Source organism: Rhinatrema bivittatum, chromosome 13, assembly GCF_901001135.1.
Source record: "Rhinatrema bivittatum chromosome 13, aRhiBiv1.1, whole genome shotgun sequence".
In the NCBI taxonomy this organism is placed as follows: Eukaryota; Metazoa; Chordata; class Amphibia; order Gymnophiona; family Rhinatrematidae; genus Rhinatrema; species Rhinatrema bivittatum.
In genome coordinates this window covers 4,882,259-4,900,511 of record NC_042627.1, presented here as the reverse complement: position 1 = coordinate 4,900,511, position 18,253 = coordinate 4,882,259, and the positions used below count along the sequence as shown (strand labels likewise).

General features: G+C 43.5%; 1 protein-coding gene across 1 annotated transcript; it reads right to left on the bottom strand.

The window, feature by feature from the left end:
- Positions 1-3,329: 3,329 nt before the first annotated feature.
- LOC115075471 (proto-oncogene Mas-like) lies at positions 3,330-10,044 on the bottom strand. Its single transcript, XM_029575850.1, has 2 exons — positions 9,853-10,044; positions 3,330-6,133 (listed from the first exon to the last, which is right to left on the bottom strand). Exon 2 carries the CDS (start codon positions 6,022-6,024, stop codon positions 5,044-5,046), a length of 981 nt encoding a protein of 326 aa, XP_029431710.1. The 5' UTR covers positions 6,025-6,133; positions 9,853-10,044; the 3' UTR covers positions 3,330-5,043.
- Between the last annotated feature and the right edge of the window lie 8,209 nt (positions 10,045-18,253).

Sequence of the window (18,253 nt, the reverse complement as noted above, 5' to 3'; positions counted from 1 at the left end):
TGAAGCAGGACTACGGTCCGAAACATGGCCATGTCGGGACGTTTTGGGACCTATTCAGAGTAGATAAGTATCCACATTACCATTATTGGATTTATTAATTGGGAGTTTTTCCCATGAATTACTAACCGATCTCAATCTAATTCATTATCTGTATGCAGACGACGTACAGATTCTAATTCCTATAACAGGCTCTATCTCAAAAGCTCTCTCTCATTGGAATAACTGCCTCCTATCTATCACCAGTCTTCTCAACAGCCTAAACCTGGTCCTCAATGCCTCAAAAACAGAGCTCCTCCTCATCTCTTCAAACGAAGAAAACCTCCTCTCTCCATCCCCACACAACGGCCACATCACCCATACTCATGTCAGAGACCTTGGGGTAATTCTAGATAATCGTCTAAACCTAAAGAAAATGGTCAATACCACATCCAAAGACTGCTTCTACAGACTACAGGTTCTAAAACGTCTCAAACCACTCCTATTTTTCTATGACTTCAGGACTGTCCTCCAAGCATTGCTATTCGCTAAGATCGACTACTGTAGTGCCCTCTTCTTAGGCCTCCCCAAATCTACCACCAAACCACTGCAGATGATACAAAATGCTGCAGCGAGATTGCTGACTAACACCAGCCGTGGCGAACACATCTCTCCCATTCTCAGAAACCTACATTGGTTACCAGTGAATTTCAGAATATTATACAAATCAATCACCTTAATTCACAAATTCATCCACCATCAACTTCAACTCGATCTTGAATTCCCCTTCAATCTACACTCATCCAACAGACCAACTAGAGATATTCATAAAGGAACTCTGAAATTTCCTCCGACTAAAGCCACACGCCTCTCCTCGACTAAAGACCGAGCGTTTTCGATCGCAGGACCATCTATCTGGAATAATATTCCTGCAGACCTCAGATTGGAACCCTGTTTTTTAACTTTCAGAAAAAAACTCAAGACGTGGCTCTTTCACCAAGCTTTCGGGGATTCCCCAGACAATCACTAGTTGCCCTTTCTCTTACTTGGACGATGGCCTTGATCTTCATGAAAGATGACTAGAGACTAGAGCACCTCTAGGTTAAAGCACTCTTAAGCTTTAACCCGTATCCTCCATTGTATTTCTTAATTATTTCCACCTTTACTTCCTTCCAGCTATATAAGCTTCCAAGTTCCTTACCCTTGTTGAATGTAACTTGCCTTATTCATTTCCTTTTGTTTAACTTTCTTAAGTTATGCTACAGTTATACCCTTGTTAAATGTAAACCGATCCGATATGGTTATTACTATGAAGGTCGGTATAAAAAAGTGTTAAATAAATAAATAAAATAAATAAATGAATTTTTGTCGGGACTGTTTTTAAGCATAACTCTAAAAAGTAAAAAATTGATGAAATTGAAAATTAAAGTAATGAGACCCCTTACAAAAAACGAGATGGAATGCTTGATGCCTCCTCGTGAGTAAATAGGGTCCAACAAAAGTTGATTCAGCATTAAGGTGTGTTATAGCATATACCAGTACATTAGTTTTGTTTGGTTACCATTTCTCCATGCCCACGACTCCCTGGGGGTTGGGGGTGTTCGTGGCAGAATACCAGAGCTGGGGTTCTGCACTGGCTCCCCCTCATTCTGTGTCATTGAGAGGTTAGTTCTGCCTTCCTCCTCCTCATCACCAAGAGGACAGGTCTGTCCTGACTTCCCTGTGATCTGCGATGGGGGATTAATCTCTGCCCTGGTTCCCCCTTGCTCTGCGTTGGGAGAGGAGCAGTGTAAAGGATCTGAGGATGCTAAGAGGTAAAATTAAGGACTGCAATAAATACTTGCCCCGGGACGGGCACAGAGATGCGTACAGCACGTTCTTTCCTGGCTGCAGTCTTTGCTTTGGCCTCTGCAGCCTTGTACCTGAACCTGTAATTGTGAGCCCATCTCTCCAGGACATGGAACCATTTTTCAAATATTCCAGTTTCTCTTTCCTCTGTTCCCAGTGTATTCAGTTTTGGTTGTGTGCACATAATATGATGAAGAGCACCTGTAAAATGTTATCAACACATTTATCAGTTCCAGCATGCTGAAGATATCCCACGAATAACACAAAGCATGTATCCTGCTAAATATATACGGGTCAAATACATTGTAAATTCAAAGTGATCTCATGTAACGTGCCCAGATAGCTACAGGCTCGTGAAGCTCTGGGGAGCGTTAGGCCTTTTCAATCATTGGTCACTGAGAATGATTGCACAATGCTTCCTGTAGACACTAAACAGTTCGCCAGTGCTAGTGAAATTTGGACTAGAAGGCGATTTGATACATTTATAAGATAAGGGTTCTCGTTGCTGATAACTTCATTTTTGAAGAATCCCTCACATACTGTTTAGCGTCTACAGGAAGCATTGTTAAATCATTCTCAGTGACCAATGATTAAAAAGGCCCAACGCTCCCCAGAACTTCTGTAGCTATTTGGGCACGTTACATGAGGTCACTTTGAATTTACAATTTATTTGACCCGTATATATTTAGCAGGATACATTCTTTGTGTTATTCGTGGTTTTCTTGCTCGTCTGGATTCATTCACTTATTGTATTGAGAAGATATCCCACTGTCATTTTCTTATGACATCCATTGAAAGACTAATTTCACTCAGTTGTGGTCATAAACTTTGGCTTTTTCAATGTTTAATTTCATTCATGAGGAAAACACATTTGAGGTTATGATTTCTCCTAATCTGTCACATGCAGCATTACAGATCTAAGCAACCATTGCTACTGAAAAAGAGGGTAAACACATTAGGGCTCTTCAACTTGGAGAAGAGGTGACTGAGAGGGAATACATTGCATATTGCCAGAAAGCTCGACCTTATCACCCCACTACTCAGAACCCAACACTGGCTGCCAACTCACTACCACGCCATATTCAAAATCCTAGTCCTGGCATTCAAGTAACATGTGCACCTGCTTTTACCTATATTGTGGAATGCTTTGCCTAGGGATAGTCAGATGACTGAGGGGGGATATGATAGAGATGTTTAAAATCATGAGAGGTCTAGAACGGGTAGATGTGAATCCGTTATTTACTCTTTCGGATAGTAGAAAGACTAGGGGGCACTCCATGAAGTTAGCATGGGGCACATTTAAAACTAATCGGAGAAAGTTCTTTTTTACTCAACGCACAATTAAGCTCTGGAATTTGTTGCCAGAGGATGTGGTTAGTGCAGTTAGTATAGCTGGGTTTAAAAAAGGATTGGATAAGTTCTTGGAGGAGAAGTCCATTACCTGCTATTAATTAAGTTCACTTAGAGAATAGCCACTGCCATTAGCAATGGTTACATGGAATAGACTTAGTGTTTGGGTACTTGCCAGGTTCTTATGGCCTGGATTGGCCTCTGTTGGAAACAGGATGATGGACCCTTGGTCTGACCCAGTATGGCATTTTCTTATGTTCTTAATTAATGAGATAAGATTATTTAGAAAGCAGGTTAAGGCCTTTAATTTTAATGAAGAATATGTTAACTGATTGATGTTTTATTGTTTGATGTTTTTATTATGTATGTTATTTATGATCTGCATCGATCAATTTTTGAAGATTGCGGAATATAAGAACTGCTAAATAATAATAATAATAATAATAATAATAATAATAATAAATAATTCAAGTCTCTCAAAGGCCTGGCACCACCCTACCTCGACTCGTCTCATACATTCTGGCCCCTATCCACTGTGCTCATTACCTCAGTCCCACTTGGTGGTACCATCCCCCAAAATAATGATACTCCCAAACACCAGAAAGAGAACCTTTGCAGGATCAGTCCCCACCTTTTGGGACTCTTTGCTACTAGAGATCAGGCTTACCCCAGACCTCTTCACCTTTAGGAAGTGACTGAAGACCTGGCTATTTGTAGCAGCTTTGACTCTCAGCCTGACCCATGAACATCTGACCAGATCCCTGAATCACAATCTTAGTCCCAAAGGGATCATACGAGCTGCACACCTTCAGAATCTCTAGGCTCAGTCTATCTCACTCTAAAGCCTAAGCCCAGTGAAATCATATAATTAGGATTGCTCCTTACATTGTCTCACTATAATCCAATTTAGGTTTTGTTATATGTGTGCTCATAATGATACTGCCATCTGCAACTTCTGTAGCTTGCAAACTGTAATCTTCCTTTGACTGATGCTCCTGATACTTATTGTAGAATCGTAATTTGCTGCAACACGCTTTGAACTCTTCTGTTGGAAAAGTGTGATTATAAATAAATGATGATGATGATGATGATGATAGAAGTCTACAAAATCATGAGTGGGATTAAACAGGCAAGTAGGGAATGGTTATTTACTCATTCAAACAATCCTAAGACCAGAGGACACTCCAATAGTAACAGGAGCAGATTTAAAAGAAATCGGAAAAAGTATTTTTTCACTTAGTGCATAACCGAGCTGGAATTTGTTGCTGGAGGGTGTGGTCAAGGCATCTAACATAGTTTGGTTTAAAAGAGGGTTGGACAAGTTCCTGAAGGAAAGTCCTTAAACCATCCCACTTGGACCTGGAAAAGCCACTGCTTATATCTAGAAGTGAGCAACTCTTTGGCATCTGCCAAGTATTTGTGACCTAGTTTAGTCACTATTGGAGACAAGATACTGAGTGTGATGGATGTTTAGTCTGACCCAGCATGTTACATCTTATATTCTTAGGTTCTCATATGAATGGACCCAATAAAGTAAGGAAAAGAGCCACGATGTAGGTAGGTTGTTATTCTGAGGATTGTAAGTTGTCTAGTAGTATATTTGAAGGTGCTGATAATTTAGTAGAGTTACCACAAGTAACTGTGGTTGTGATGGTGTAGCAGAATGCCAAGTAATGGGATTGTGGAAGGTCTGGGTCCTTATGTCCACCTTTAATTTTGTACATTCTTCTAAAATGTGAGAATAAAGATCTTGGCACACAATGGAGAACGTTCCAGACATTAGATAAGCACTGGGATCAATAGGACTAAGTTACAAGAACTGAAAGGGTAAAATACATAGGTAGCTATGCTGCATTTAGGTCCTATTTTTCAATCCTCAGTCTTGGTGATTTGTGAGTTGGTGGTTTCTGTCTCTTGCTCAGTCTCATCCTTGAAGACCCTCTGTAGTGCACCCTGAAGAAGGTCCTTTGCTTTCTTCCTGCTCAGGCTCCCCACCAAGAAGTATATGAAAGGGTTGAAGCTGCAGCTGATGGAGGAGCATAGTATAGAGATATACTCAAAACTCTCGGGATGATCCACATGTCGGTATCTCAGCAGGGATGCTAGCCTTAGTGGCATAGCAAAAGCAAGGAAAACCACCACTGTAGCCGAAATAACTATGTATAGTTTTGGTGGGTGCTGGAGCTGGGAAGTTCTCCAAATCCTGATGAGAAGAGTTAGGCTAGAGAAGACCATGATTGGTGTGAAAACCAGGAAATTCAACACACACAAGGAAATGAACACTCCTTGTTCACAGCTACTGTAAGAACCAATTTCGTGGTCCTCTTCTTTGCACAAAAAAGATTCCAATGAGCTTAACAGGCAAGAGAGGGCCCACAGAAGGCCACATACAACTGAAGATTGATGTTTTGGACGCTTGCATTGGTACCAGAGTGGATAAAGGACAGACAAGCACCGTTCCACACTGATGGCTGTAAGGAGGTAGAGGTCTGTATTGTAGGCAAAGATGAAAAAAGCTTGGAGGATGACAATGACAGACATAGGAATATCAAATACCTCTAGGACAATAAAAATGCAGATCAGTAAGCTGCAGTAGCAGAGCAGAAAGAGGAAGTCAGCCATGGCCAGGTTCAGGATGTAGACAGTAAATTTGTTCCTCTTGATCCTGAAGCCAAGAAACCAGAGAACAATCCCATTCCCAACCAGTCCAATCAGGGAAATTAGGAGACACGCACTACCAAGCGCTATATCAGATGTTGACAGAAAAGTTGGACTTGTACTATTAGTGTCTGTCTCATTGGAAACTCCAGTCTCTGTTGTGTTGAGGGCATTAATGCTTGGCTTCATCATGGCTGCACCTTCACAAGCTGCTTACTCTTCCCTGCACAGGGAACTGCAGATTCTTGTTCACATTTTCTTCAAGGAGTTGTGGATGAGAGCTGTTCTTACAGGCTTTGTTCTGAAAATAAAAACAGTATCAGTTACTCTAGTTAAGAATAAATATACATATATTGGATTCTCAAGCTAAAATTTTCAAAAACTTGACAACAGGAACATAGATGTCTAAATGGACCAATTAAGCTGTCTAATGAACTTTAAGAGAAACAAGCTCAGCATCTAGCAAAATTTAGGCTATGATTTTTATTTTTTTTTACAGAAGGGAACCCATTATCATGAGGGGGGTCCTACCTGTGATAGTGGGCCCCTCCCCTGATAAAATATCCCAGTTGTATCATCGCATTGTTTTGACTCGACAAACATCCATGAGGCAAAACAACGTGGCATGGTCCTGTAACATGCAATGATTGGCCCTCCAAGACATGCGCCCACCCTGGCCTTAAAGGGCCCACTGGAAAAAAAGCATCAGAAATAGAAAAAAGTGTCTGGGGGTCAAACAATACTCTCCATCATTACCCCGACATCCAAAGTATAACAATTGTTGCATATGTTCAGGCGTATATGGGCCCCTCCCTCAACTCAATCAACACTGATAAAATCACAGCCTTACCCACCCCTCTTTAAAAAAAAAAATTTCCATGCAAGTCCCCCCCATACCCCATACCCCCAACTCCCGAATTTAACAAAAACACCATTGGAGTATAAAGGTCCTCCTCCCCTCCCTCTCCCCCCTGAGATTCTCCAAAGTCCATCAAAGAATCGTTGGAGTACAATGAGGTCCCCTCACCCCCCAAATTCCCCTCCCATACCCCCATTACCTCCAAGTTATGAAATTCCAGCAAGCAGAAGGACCCAGGGCTAAATTTTTCAAAATGGCCACAACCTGAACTTAGTCCCAGAAAACAACTGGAAGCCAATCCAACGTAGCGTATGACTGAGGCAAGGTCCAGGAACTGGACCTTGGCCATGTAGCTGAGGTCCAGTGACTGGGGCAAGGTCAAGTCAGTGCCATTTTGGAAAATGGTGCTTACTGGGCCTGGAACCGGGGGCACCCTGGATGCTTCAGTTTGCTGGAATTCATCATTTGGAGGTAATAGGATGTGAGAGGAAGGATAAGGTATGGGGAGGCCTCACTATAGCCAAACGATTCTCTGGTGGACTTTGGGGGATCAGTGGGGCCACTATTTCCAATGATAATTTTGATAAATTTTAGGGATTTGGGAGGATGGGGTATAGGGGGATATGCCTGGAATTCGTTTTACTGAAAGGGGTGGGTGGGAGGATACCCTATGGCTACGATTTTATCAGTGTTGGATGGGTTGGGGGGGCCATCATCGCACAAACGTGCAGGGTGAGGAGGTGGGAGGTCATGTTTAACCTCTGGACACTTTTTTCTATTTTCGGTGCTTTTTTTTTTCCAGGGGCCCTTTAAATCTAGTGCTGGACCATCAGGACCCGCATTAGGGTTTGATGCTTCTGGGCTAGATTAACGTTTTCCCCGGAGTTGTAGATAAAATAACACGGCTGACAAATTTCAAAGTCAGACGCATTATTTTATTTACATCAGATTACCTATGCATGAGCTGCTTTGCATGGATCTGCAAAATTCATTCATGCAAATGCCATGCAAAACTGTACCCTTGGCCCGAGGTGGAGTTGACGCTACCCTTGGGGAAACCCCCACGGGTCCCCACCATTGGGAGGCGGGGCCGAATGGGAAGCAGAGGCCGACTGGAGCTTCGCCTATATCAGCCCTTGTTCCCTGCAGGTTGAGCCCTTGGGTCCTGGGACCAGCTGATCTTAGGTGGGCCTCCACATGGTTGATCCCGGAGAGATTGTCCAAGGCAGTGTCCAAAGGAGCAAGGTTGAAGACAAGGCCTGGTTCCAGAAGCCCGGACAGACAGAAGCAGGCAAGCAGTTAGGAATGAGTTAAGACCGGGCTTGCAAATAGGCAGGTGCCTAAAAAAGGCCAAGTCCAAAGCAGTCAGCTGAGAGAGGGTCTGGTTCAAGCTGGAATCAGGGCAGGCGGCTGGAGACAAGGTCAGGTTCAAGCTGGAGTCAGGGCAGGCGGCTGGAGACAAGGTCAGATCCAAGCAAGGGTCAATGCCAAGGAATCCGTCCAGAGCGTGGTCAGGAACAAGTGAGGGTCAAAGCCAAGGAATCCATCCAAAGGGTAATCAGGAAACAGGAAGCTGGAACTGGAACGCAAGGACTGGAACAGGAACATGAAGACTGGAGCAAGGTCGGATACAGGAACAAGAACATGAACGAGCAGCAACTAAGCACATGACAGGAAGCGTGGTGACCTGTTGCCAAGGCAAAGATCGAATGGCAGAGCTTGCCTTAAATAGTAAGGCTGAGAAATGTTATCATCCGGGGCCGCGGGAAGGTTTCCTGCCATGTCCCCTTTAAAGTCAGTGAAGGTGCACATGCGAGCACGCCTAAGGCAGACAGGCTGGAACTAGGTGATGGTGGCATCTCCCCTCGAAGCACGTGGGGAGACCCGACTGGGACCGGAGGAGGCCGCAGAGCTGCCAGAGGAGCCTGGTAGCGTAGCATGAGTGCGTAGGCGACTGCCTACCGCTGCCAAGGAGGAAGGACCAGGTCCTGATCCCGGGCGTCAGGGATGAGTGGAGCCTGATGCGGGCCTGATGCGGCTGGGAAACGCAACAAAAACAGCTCATTGGAAGAGGGGCGAGAATCTTGGCTATGTTATGCAAATTATTGTGAATATCATGCGATATAGCCGTGATAGGTCTATATTGTGTAATATATGCTATTTAACGTGTGTTATAGCTCTACCGTGGCTTGATGAATCTCCAGTATAGAAAGCAGAAATTATAAAAACAAAAAATGGGCAGTTTAGAGGCATGGTGTTACATTAAGTTCATTTTTCAATATGTTAGATATCTAAATCTACCATGGTGTTAGACAGCGCCCCATTTAGGCATTCAAGATGCGTTTCAAAGTGCATTTCTGCTTTGTTTTCTGTGTACATAAAAATGTGCATCAAATCCCACTTAGACACATGTTGATCCTCTTGAAAATTTACCCCATAAACATCATACAATAAATGGTTTAATTAACACAAGTTTATTTATTGTCAAAGCTTCAACTCTTGTTACTGTCCAACCAAAAGATCATACAAGGTGAGTGACAGGAACGGTAATGTGGTTTGATGCCTTGGCAATGCAGTTATTGTTAATAGCTTTTGCATGTATTTAACTATTGTTATATTGATTATTTTAAGCTATGGATTAGAGAACTAGTTAGGATTTTAATGAAGTCCTGGGCGGTTTCCCTAATCTTTTTGGGTTTCATGAATCATTTCAAAAATTAAAAAATAAATATTTTGAAGTATTGAAGACAGTCCCACGGTAATGCTTCCTGTCATCTGGTGCCAATAGCCGACGTTGAGTGAGTTGGAGGCACCTTGGATCAGGCTGAGACTCTGGAAGGAGCACAGGCAGCAGAGAGAGCACCTCTGTTGGATAACCCATCCCAGTTTTCATCAGTAAGTTATTTAGTTTTGCAAATCCTCAATACCCACAAATTACTAGTGAGTTCCACTTTGCTAGAAATTTTGTTGCCCCTAATCTAACCAGGAATGGTCAAGGACCCAGAGGGTAAGCAGGGACAGCAGAGAGAGGGAGAGAGTTGATTTTAGTAATGCATATCCGAAGGGTATCCAGGACTCTCCAAAGAAGGAAGAAAACAGGAAGGCATGTAGAAGGAGAAATACCTTGCCTTTGTGCTTTAATAACAAGAGCAAAAGTTTACCTGCCATGTTGAGGTGAGTGGGCTGCGAAGTCTTTAGAGCTCTCTGACCTGGAAAATCAGCTCCCGCCCCTCGCCCCAGTTCTGCTCCCGGATGAGGGACCACAGTGTGGGGTATTCAGGGAGCTGGGTGCCTCTCCTGTTTGGGAGCTGGGTGATAGATTACAGAAGGTCGCAGGCGGTGGTGAAGTTTATAACTGACTGCCCACAGACAAAAGGAAAAGGACTGGAATGCAACACAATGCACTGTGCACACAATGGCTGTTTACTGAGATTAGCTCTGGCCTGCACCTCCCTGCTGGCGAGGCCAGACTGTGCTCCAGCCTGTGACACTTTGTAGAGCCACCTGTGAAGAAGGACATTTCTGTGTGCTTAAGGGTGACCTCAGGCTGCAGTCAGCGTGTGGTGAGAGAACTGCCCTTTCCTAAGGCTGGAACCAGCGTATCGTGAAAAAGGAGACCTGCCAATTTCTCTGCCTGGGTTATCTACTTAGCGTCTTAATCAACAAATTGCGGCTGGCGTTTCAGGCCTTGTCATCTGCCATTATAAATGTTCTCTTTTGCATGGAAGAATTTCCCATATTCTGAGCAGCTCAGCACCAGGGACCATCCCCATATTCCATTTATAAAATAGTGAAGAGGAGACCACCTTCCAAATGTGGATGAATTGGCTCCTTCTCTGCCATTCTTGGCGTGGGTCTTGTGATTGAATTTAAGTTGCAAGATGCTATGAGGTAACCTTTCTTGCTTAAAAGTGTAATTTCATGTAGTTTTGGCAGCCTGAGATACCCAGATTCATTTATTCAGCTTCATTCCCACACCCCACAACATTTACACTAGTGTTTATCTTCTTACTTGTTTTGGGGCCTTAATGAGGGCACCTTACAAACAGAGGGCCTTTTGTCCCCCCAAAGATACGGAATGGAGAAAAAGTCTTACTAGATCAGTTCCAGTCAAGTTGTGGAATATATTGTCAGAGGAGGTGGTGGGGTTTGAAAGAGGTTTGGAGAAGTTCCTGGATGAAAGTGGTAGAAAGTAATAAGCTATCATAGAGAACAAAATTGCTGAACATACAGATAGGCAAAGTTTAATGGGACAAAGCCAACATGCATTTAGCCAAGGGAACTCTTGCCTCACAAATGTGCTACATTTTTTTGAGGGCATAAATAAACACGAGGATAAAGGTGAGTCAATTGATATAGTGTATCTGGATTTCCAGAAAGCATTTGACAGTCCTCTAGCCTCGTCTTTGAAGGTCAATGACACAGCAAGGCCAGTCCTATACAGCCCTCCCTCACAGGTTAATTCTCTTCTTTGCCTTTGGCCTCTTGTCCATGTATTATTTGCCTAGTATCCTTGTTCTTGTATCTTACCTGTATGTACCTTGCTTTGTTTTTGCTCTGTTTAGCCTCCCAGTGACCTTCCTTGCCTGTGTGTTCCTAGCCTTGTTCTTGTTCTCTGTTAGACCTCCCAGCGGCCTTTCTTGCCAGTGTATTCCTAGCTTATCTTCGTCCTGTGACTAGGGCTCCAAGTGGCCTTCCTTGCCTGTGTGTTCTTTGCCTTGTTCTTCCCCTGTTTAGGTCTTCCTTTAGCCTTTCCTGTCTATATGTTCCTAGTTGTGCCCCTATCCTGTCCTGGCCTGCCAGTGGCCCCCTTGTCCATGAGTTTCCCTAGTGCCATCTATCTAGTGTTGTTTCTGCATTGTCCAGTCCTTATTTTTTTGTCTGTGGTCCTATGTTGCCCTGTGCGTTCCTGTCTATCCCTATCTTGCCTCTCATTGCCTTCCATAAAGGAGGATTCTTTTTATTAAAATACGCCTGTGGTGTATCATCAAGATCTTCCTCCATCGGCATAGTGACCCCGTCACAGCGCGTGTCCAAATTCCTTTTCTTACCCTTTGCTCCTCCTTCCGAGCAGGAGCAAGTTGCATGCACCGGCAGCCTGCCGGTGTGCGATCTCCCGGCACAGCGGCAAATGTCCAGCCCCATTTACTGCCGAGGCCTCAGGGAGCCATTTTTCAAACCACTGAAGTAGCTCCTCACCTTGCAATTGCTCAGAAAGGCCAAGCACTCGTATATTATTCATTCTATTTGGTTTTTCAGTTAATCCAATTTGTTTTCCAAATCTTCCTAGAGCCAGAACATCTTAGAAATTTTCTAGGGGGGAAAACAGCCGGTTAATATAGATTGATGGAAATCCCATAACATTTTCTGGTTAGGTTAAGATTTCAATTAGATTTTCGCTCATAATATGTTTCACAGAGGTTATTCTTAATTTTACCTGTAGTTAGGAGGAACAAGAATTATTCGTATTGTATTTCAAAATGATATTGTGTATATTTCTTATTTAAATGTTTCTTTCTTGTTCTGCTATTACTGTCTTGGTAATTATGACTGTATAAACTGAAAATCCATAAATAAAAAATTGAAAAAAAATAAAATAAAATAAAAGGGGCCTACAACCTGGTCTGAATTCGTCATGGAGATGAATGGAAAACAGCCTTTAACACCCGTGATGGGCACTTCGAATACCTAGTTATGCTTTTTGGATTGTGCAACGCACCCGCAGTGTTTCAGAACATGATGAATGACATCCTGCGAGATCTCCAGTATCAATGCGTGGTAGTATATTTGGATGACATCTTGATTTTCTCTCAAGATCTCCAGTCCCATCAGACAGACGTGAGGAAGGTACTCCAAAGATTGCGTCGGCATAGGAGCGGTGCTAAGCCAATATAATGAGAACCATGTCCTCCATCCCTGCTCTTTCTTCTCACAGCGCTTCTCACCAGCCAAGAAGAACTATGGTATTGGAGACAAAGAACTGTTAGCTATAAAATTGGCCTTCAAAGAATGGCGCCTATGGCTGGAGGGTGCTCAGCACCAAATCACGGTGTATACCGATCATAAGAACTTGGAATATTTGCGACATGCCTCTGCACGTATTTCGGGAAGAGTGTCCATGTAGTTCAAACCTGCCCCATCTGTCCGGGAAACACACGGACCTGGGATCTGCTGGAGGACTCTTCCTAGGTCTGACTGCTCCTTCTCTTCCACTTACTCTCCCTGTCTCCATCATCACTGGGCCTCTCGAATTTGCCACTCAAGCACTAGTTGACTCTGGTGCAGGTGGGAATTTTATTCTGAAGAGACTGGTAGAACACCTATGACTTCCCACTGAGCCAGTACCCACACCGCTGCTGCTTCTTTCTTCCATTCATGGCGAGCCATTGCCAGGAGAGGTTTCGCTCACTACTCAACCTATTTGCCTACGCACGGGATCCCTGCATACCGAGACCATCACGTTCCTAGTTCTCAAAAAGGCTATCCACCCCATAGTGCTTGGCATACCATGGTTACAAGACCACTCTCCTCAGTTCAACTGGTCTTCTATGGAGTTATCACAATGGGGACCTAACTGCCATGACAGATGTTAAAAAAAAAAATAACTCCACTGCCATGTGTGGCTACTACTTCCACTCCTTCTGGTCTACCGCCACAATACGCATCGGCGCTTGCAGGGTGCACCCCTTATGTGCGCTGACCCCCGATTTTATAACATGCGTGCACCTTCGTGCGCATGTTATAAAATCGGGCGTCCATGTGTGCACGCCAGTTAGCATGACACATGGACGCCCGCGTGTAGGTTTTAAACTAGAAAAAGGAAAAATAAGGGTATATTTTTTCTTTGTTTCTATCTTCTTTCTCTTTTCCATTTCAGTGTTTCTCCCTCTCTGTTTCCTCTTACTGTCTCTGTTTATTTTTTCTCTATTTTACTTGTCTGTCTCTTATTTTTTTCTTTTTTAAAATCATCGCCCCTTTCCTCCCTTTCTACATTTCCTTTCTGTTTTTCTTCTCTTTCTTCTCTCTTTCTCTCTGTTATTGCTTTCTGTTCTCTTTCCAGGAGCCAGCAACAACCCCCGAGTCAGCTTTCAGCTCTGTAATGTTTGACTAGAACTTCTATATTGACATAAGTAGGATGATTCACGTTGGTCATGGGACTGCAAGTGGATATGATAGAAATCAGCAGCCGCTGTACTGAAATTATCTTGATGTTATCATGGCAAATAGCTACAAATGTCCTCACATTTTAAGCGCAGCCCAAATGAATAGTCAAATGAGGTATTATCCCATTATGTCCCAAATTTGTAAAGAAGCTATCCTCTAAATAGGTGAAGTCAGAGTAGGAAATGCTAGTGTTAAAGGTAGTGGACCCTTAGGTTGAGGCAAGGTTGGCACCACCCGCTGGGAGGAGCCCTGCAAGTCCCCACCGTCAACAGGCATGTGTGTGTGCGTGCCTGTGAGAAAGAGAGATTGGGAGCCTGCTTGCGTGCATGCCTGAGAGACAGAGAGAGAGATTGGGAGCCTGCTTGCGTGCATGCCTGAGAGATTGGGAGCCTGCTTGCATGCATGCCTGAGAGACAGAGAGAGAGATTGGGAGCCTGCTTGCGTGCATGCCTGAGAGACAGAGAGAGAGATTGGGAGCCTGCTTGCGTGCTGGGAGTTTTAGGATGAGAGGAAATCAAACAATTCCAGATATGGAGAGCAGGATATATATTTTTTTATCCTTGCTAGCTTTACTTATTGGGTGTTATTTAATGTGTCTCCCAAATACCAATAGTAATATTTGAAAAGGGTAAATAATTAAAAAATGTATGAGTTTTCAATTATTGGATAATCTATTCATCAGCTGTTAAAATATTTGCTTTTTTTTAGTATGGTTTTACTATTATGTTTTATATTGGCTTTATTGTTTAATGTTTTATGATGAATGGTAATATTTCCATTTTCATATTCAATTTGTTGCAGTTTCCAGTTCAGATTTTGTCTGCACTTTTTTTTATGGTCTCTTTATTCTGGTTTTTATTGAGGATCTGTCTGCAGTCTGCCTGTGCCAGACTGAAGTGAGGTATTTGGTTAGGGTATAGTTTCTGTGTAGGGATCTATAAGTTGCTTGGCTTGTTCTGTTTTCCTAATAGGAGGCGTATTGATGTTTTAGGGCTTAGTATAATATTTGCAGTGTTGCGTTTTTCAGAGGTAGGGTTGCTACTGTTTTAAGTGCTGGCAGTCAGTGCTGTTTTGATTTGGGTATTTACTATATATTGTAATTGAAATTGAATTCCAAGTGTCTTACTTTTTGCAGGGTTTTATGAATGGCACCACAGCAGTGCATGTAAATATAATGTGCATCTTATATTTTTATTTCAGAAGACTACACTTCGCATGTTTTTCATGTAAATCTTATTACAAATGCATAATTTTTAATTGTATGTGTGGAGAGTAGTGCTGGGGATGGAAGGCTGTATGGTTTGCCTAGGATGCCTAACACCCTTGCACCAGCCCTGGCTCCAGGTGGGAAAGCAGAATTCCTCCTGGAGCTGTGCTGTTGTGGGCCAGGCTCTCCTCAGTCTCTGCTGCAGCACTGATGCACTTAAGTCTTGGCCGGGGTTTAATTTCCTGTTCCTGGAGGAATCAGGCAGTATGGATCACTTCTGCCCCCAGCCCTCCCGCCGCAGACAGAGCAGAACCTGAGGAATCGTAAAAGCAGCAGACTATGTGACGTACGGTCAGTGAGCGTATGCTGGAGTGGAGGCAAGGTACCTGTCATAGAAAGGGAGGGGGTGAACCAGAAGGAGATGCCTGGGTAGTGTTAGTGAGACTTCTGCCTGAGGAGGCTGGGCTGAGCTCTTAGAGGGGCAGCTGGCTGCGGAAGCGCTGAGGAATGAGCACAAGAGAACTAGCACAACAGCAAATGTCTTTGTGTGTCTGTGTATCTGAGCCGCTGGCCGGCAGTGTGGTTTTCTCATTACTTGGCAACTGGCTCAAAAGCTGATTGGTTGGAAAAAGACTTTAACACCAGACCTGGAATCCAGGATATATGAGGGAAGTAACCAAATTTGTGGGGAGGGCTCAACTGATTGCATGGATAGAAGAGGGATTTCAGCTGTTTGCTCACCCCTGGTCTAGGATGTGCTCTTCTTAATTTTCACCTTTTTCATAAAAAATGATGTTGGAGATTTTCTTTCTCAGTGTTGTCAGGCTCTAAATTACATGATGTACCTCTCAACGATTAGCTTGCTCGATGTGCTTTTGGGAGGTATTGAAGCATCTACTGCACAGAAAGCACAGAAGTGAGGTACAGATACCCCGTGAGCTGGTTTTGAAAAAACTCCCCCTAGACTGGCATCTGCCTGCAGTCCGCCCCTGCGTTTCCCCCGGTCCTGGGCCAATCAACGCTGACCCTGCTGGGCGGAGTCGTCCCTTAGCTTGCTCCTTTGATTTGACCCGTTGCTTGATCCCAGAGCTCTTTTCGTTGGCCCTCTTCCATTCCCACCTATCTACATTAACACAGGCCTCCACTCAATAGCAGCAAGCTTGGTATTTTCCTGGTGAGTCATGCTTTTTCATTTATTTTTGATTCTTTCTTTAATATCTTATTGTACCTGCCTTGGAATGCTTTGTGAACATTCTCCTAACCTTTCTCACGCTCCCGTCCTCGTGCTGATGGGCAGAAGTATATATGGCCCAATTTAAACCTGGCCCGAGAGAGGGGAGGCACAATCCTCCTTCCTGGCTTTTCCTTCTCTTTTTATTAGGAATTTGATTAATGTTCAATATTCATTTCATTACACCAATGTCCAATCTATTAGAAAAAAAAAAGTGATATAATTTCAGCAGCTGGATTTCCTGTGCGTAACAGAAAGCTGCCCATCTTCTGCTGACAAAATAATAAAGATTTGGCTAGGGAAGAGAACTTAACGTGTGATGAAGTCTGGCAACCGTCATATATTGCCACAGTGAGCTCTGTGGCTTATATTATGAAGCCCACAAGACACTGGGCTTGTCTAATCATAGGTTGCGTAAAGACAAACTATGCAAACACTGTGTAAATCAACTACTGTGTAAGCACTTATCTTATTCCACAGGATACCAGAGCAGTGTGTGTGGTCCTGAAGAGATGCATCTCTTCAGGACCACACACACTGCTCTGGTATCCTGTGGAATAAGATGTAATAAATATTGACCACTGTTCTTGATGTAGTTGCCCACTTAGGGTCACTACATCTGCTGTGCTTACACAGTAGTTGATTTACACAGTGTTTGCATAGTTTGTCTTTACGCAACCTATGATTAGACAAGCCCAGTGTCTTATGGGCTTCATAATATAAGCCACAGAGCTCACTGTGGCAATATATGTCGGTTGCCAGACTTCATCACACATTAAGTTCTCTTCCCTAGCCAAATCTTTATTATTTTGATTGTTCATACTTTTTGGCTATTATTGAGTAATATTTATTACTTCTTCTGCTGACAGCATTCTCTTTCAGCAAATTATGTCTGCCAGGCTATTCTTATCTTCATAAGCCTAGAGAAGAGCATTCATAACATCGCCATGCTCTCAGAAGCCTCGCTTGATGGCAGTGAAAGCCTGGTTATTAAATGTGATCCGTGGGTTCTCGGCCTAATTTATCACACCCCAGGCCCTCGAAGTACTAATCCCGAGTTCATTGCAGAATTTGTTTCCCAACTCTAACTGAAATCAGCATTTGTACTTGGGGATTTCAACATAGAAACATAGAAATGATGGCAGAAAAAGACCAAACAGTCCATCCAGTCTGCCCAGCAAGCTTTCACTTTTTTTTCCCCCCCCCCCCCATACTTATCTGTTTCTCTTGTCCCTTGTAAGTGACTTTTTGTTCTATTTCCCTTCCACCCCCGCCATCAATTTCCCTTCCACCCCCGCTATCGATCTATTTCCCTTCCACCCCCGCCATCGATCTATTTCCCTTCCACCCCCGCCATCGATGTAGTTAGCAGTGCTGAAATATTCATGAGGGGAATACCATTAGAGTCCATATCAAGGAGTGGTTTTTTTTTCTGTCGTGCTTTCTAGACTTCTGTCAGCTTGTTACTTCCCTGAGTCTTGGGCCTCTGGAGGGTGTGTTGTAAGTCTCTGACCGTTTCATGATTTCTTCCTCCCGGAGCTTTAATCAGTTACAGTGCTTCCCCATTTGAAGGATTAACTACCAAGCAGTTTCGCGGGCAGATCGACAAGGAAAGATTTGAGTCAGAACGGGCCCTGTTATCTTTTCATGTTGATTCTGACCATGAAAATGTCAATAGTTTGGTGAATTCTTTTAACAGTTCCTTGACCACTGTTCTTGATGTAGTTGCCCACTTAGGGTCACTACATCTGCTCTTTCAAGACGTTTCCTAGTTTTCTCTCGACTTAATAAAGCAGAAGAGGCTTATGCGACTTGCTGAGCGGCAATGGCATTCACATAAATCGTCCCATGCCAGGACACATTAAAACAGTTTCAGCTCAATATCGTGCTCTGTTCAACTCTTGTAAGCATTTGTTTTACATGTCATGCCTTTGATCCTCTTAGTTGCTGCTGTTAGATC

Excerpts from the sequence above, each read along its gene's own strand:
- LOC115075471 (XM_029575850.1), bottom strand. The coding sequence starts at position 6,024 with ATGATGAAGCCAAGCATTAATGCCCTCAACACAACAGAGACTGGAGTT.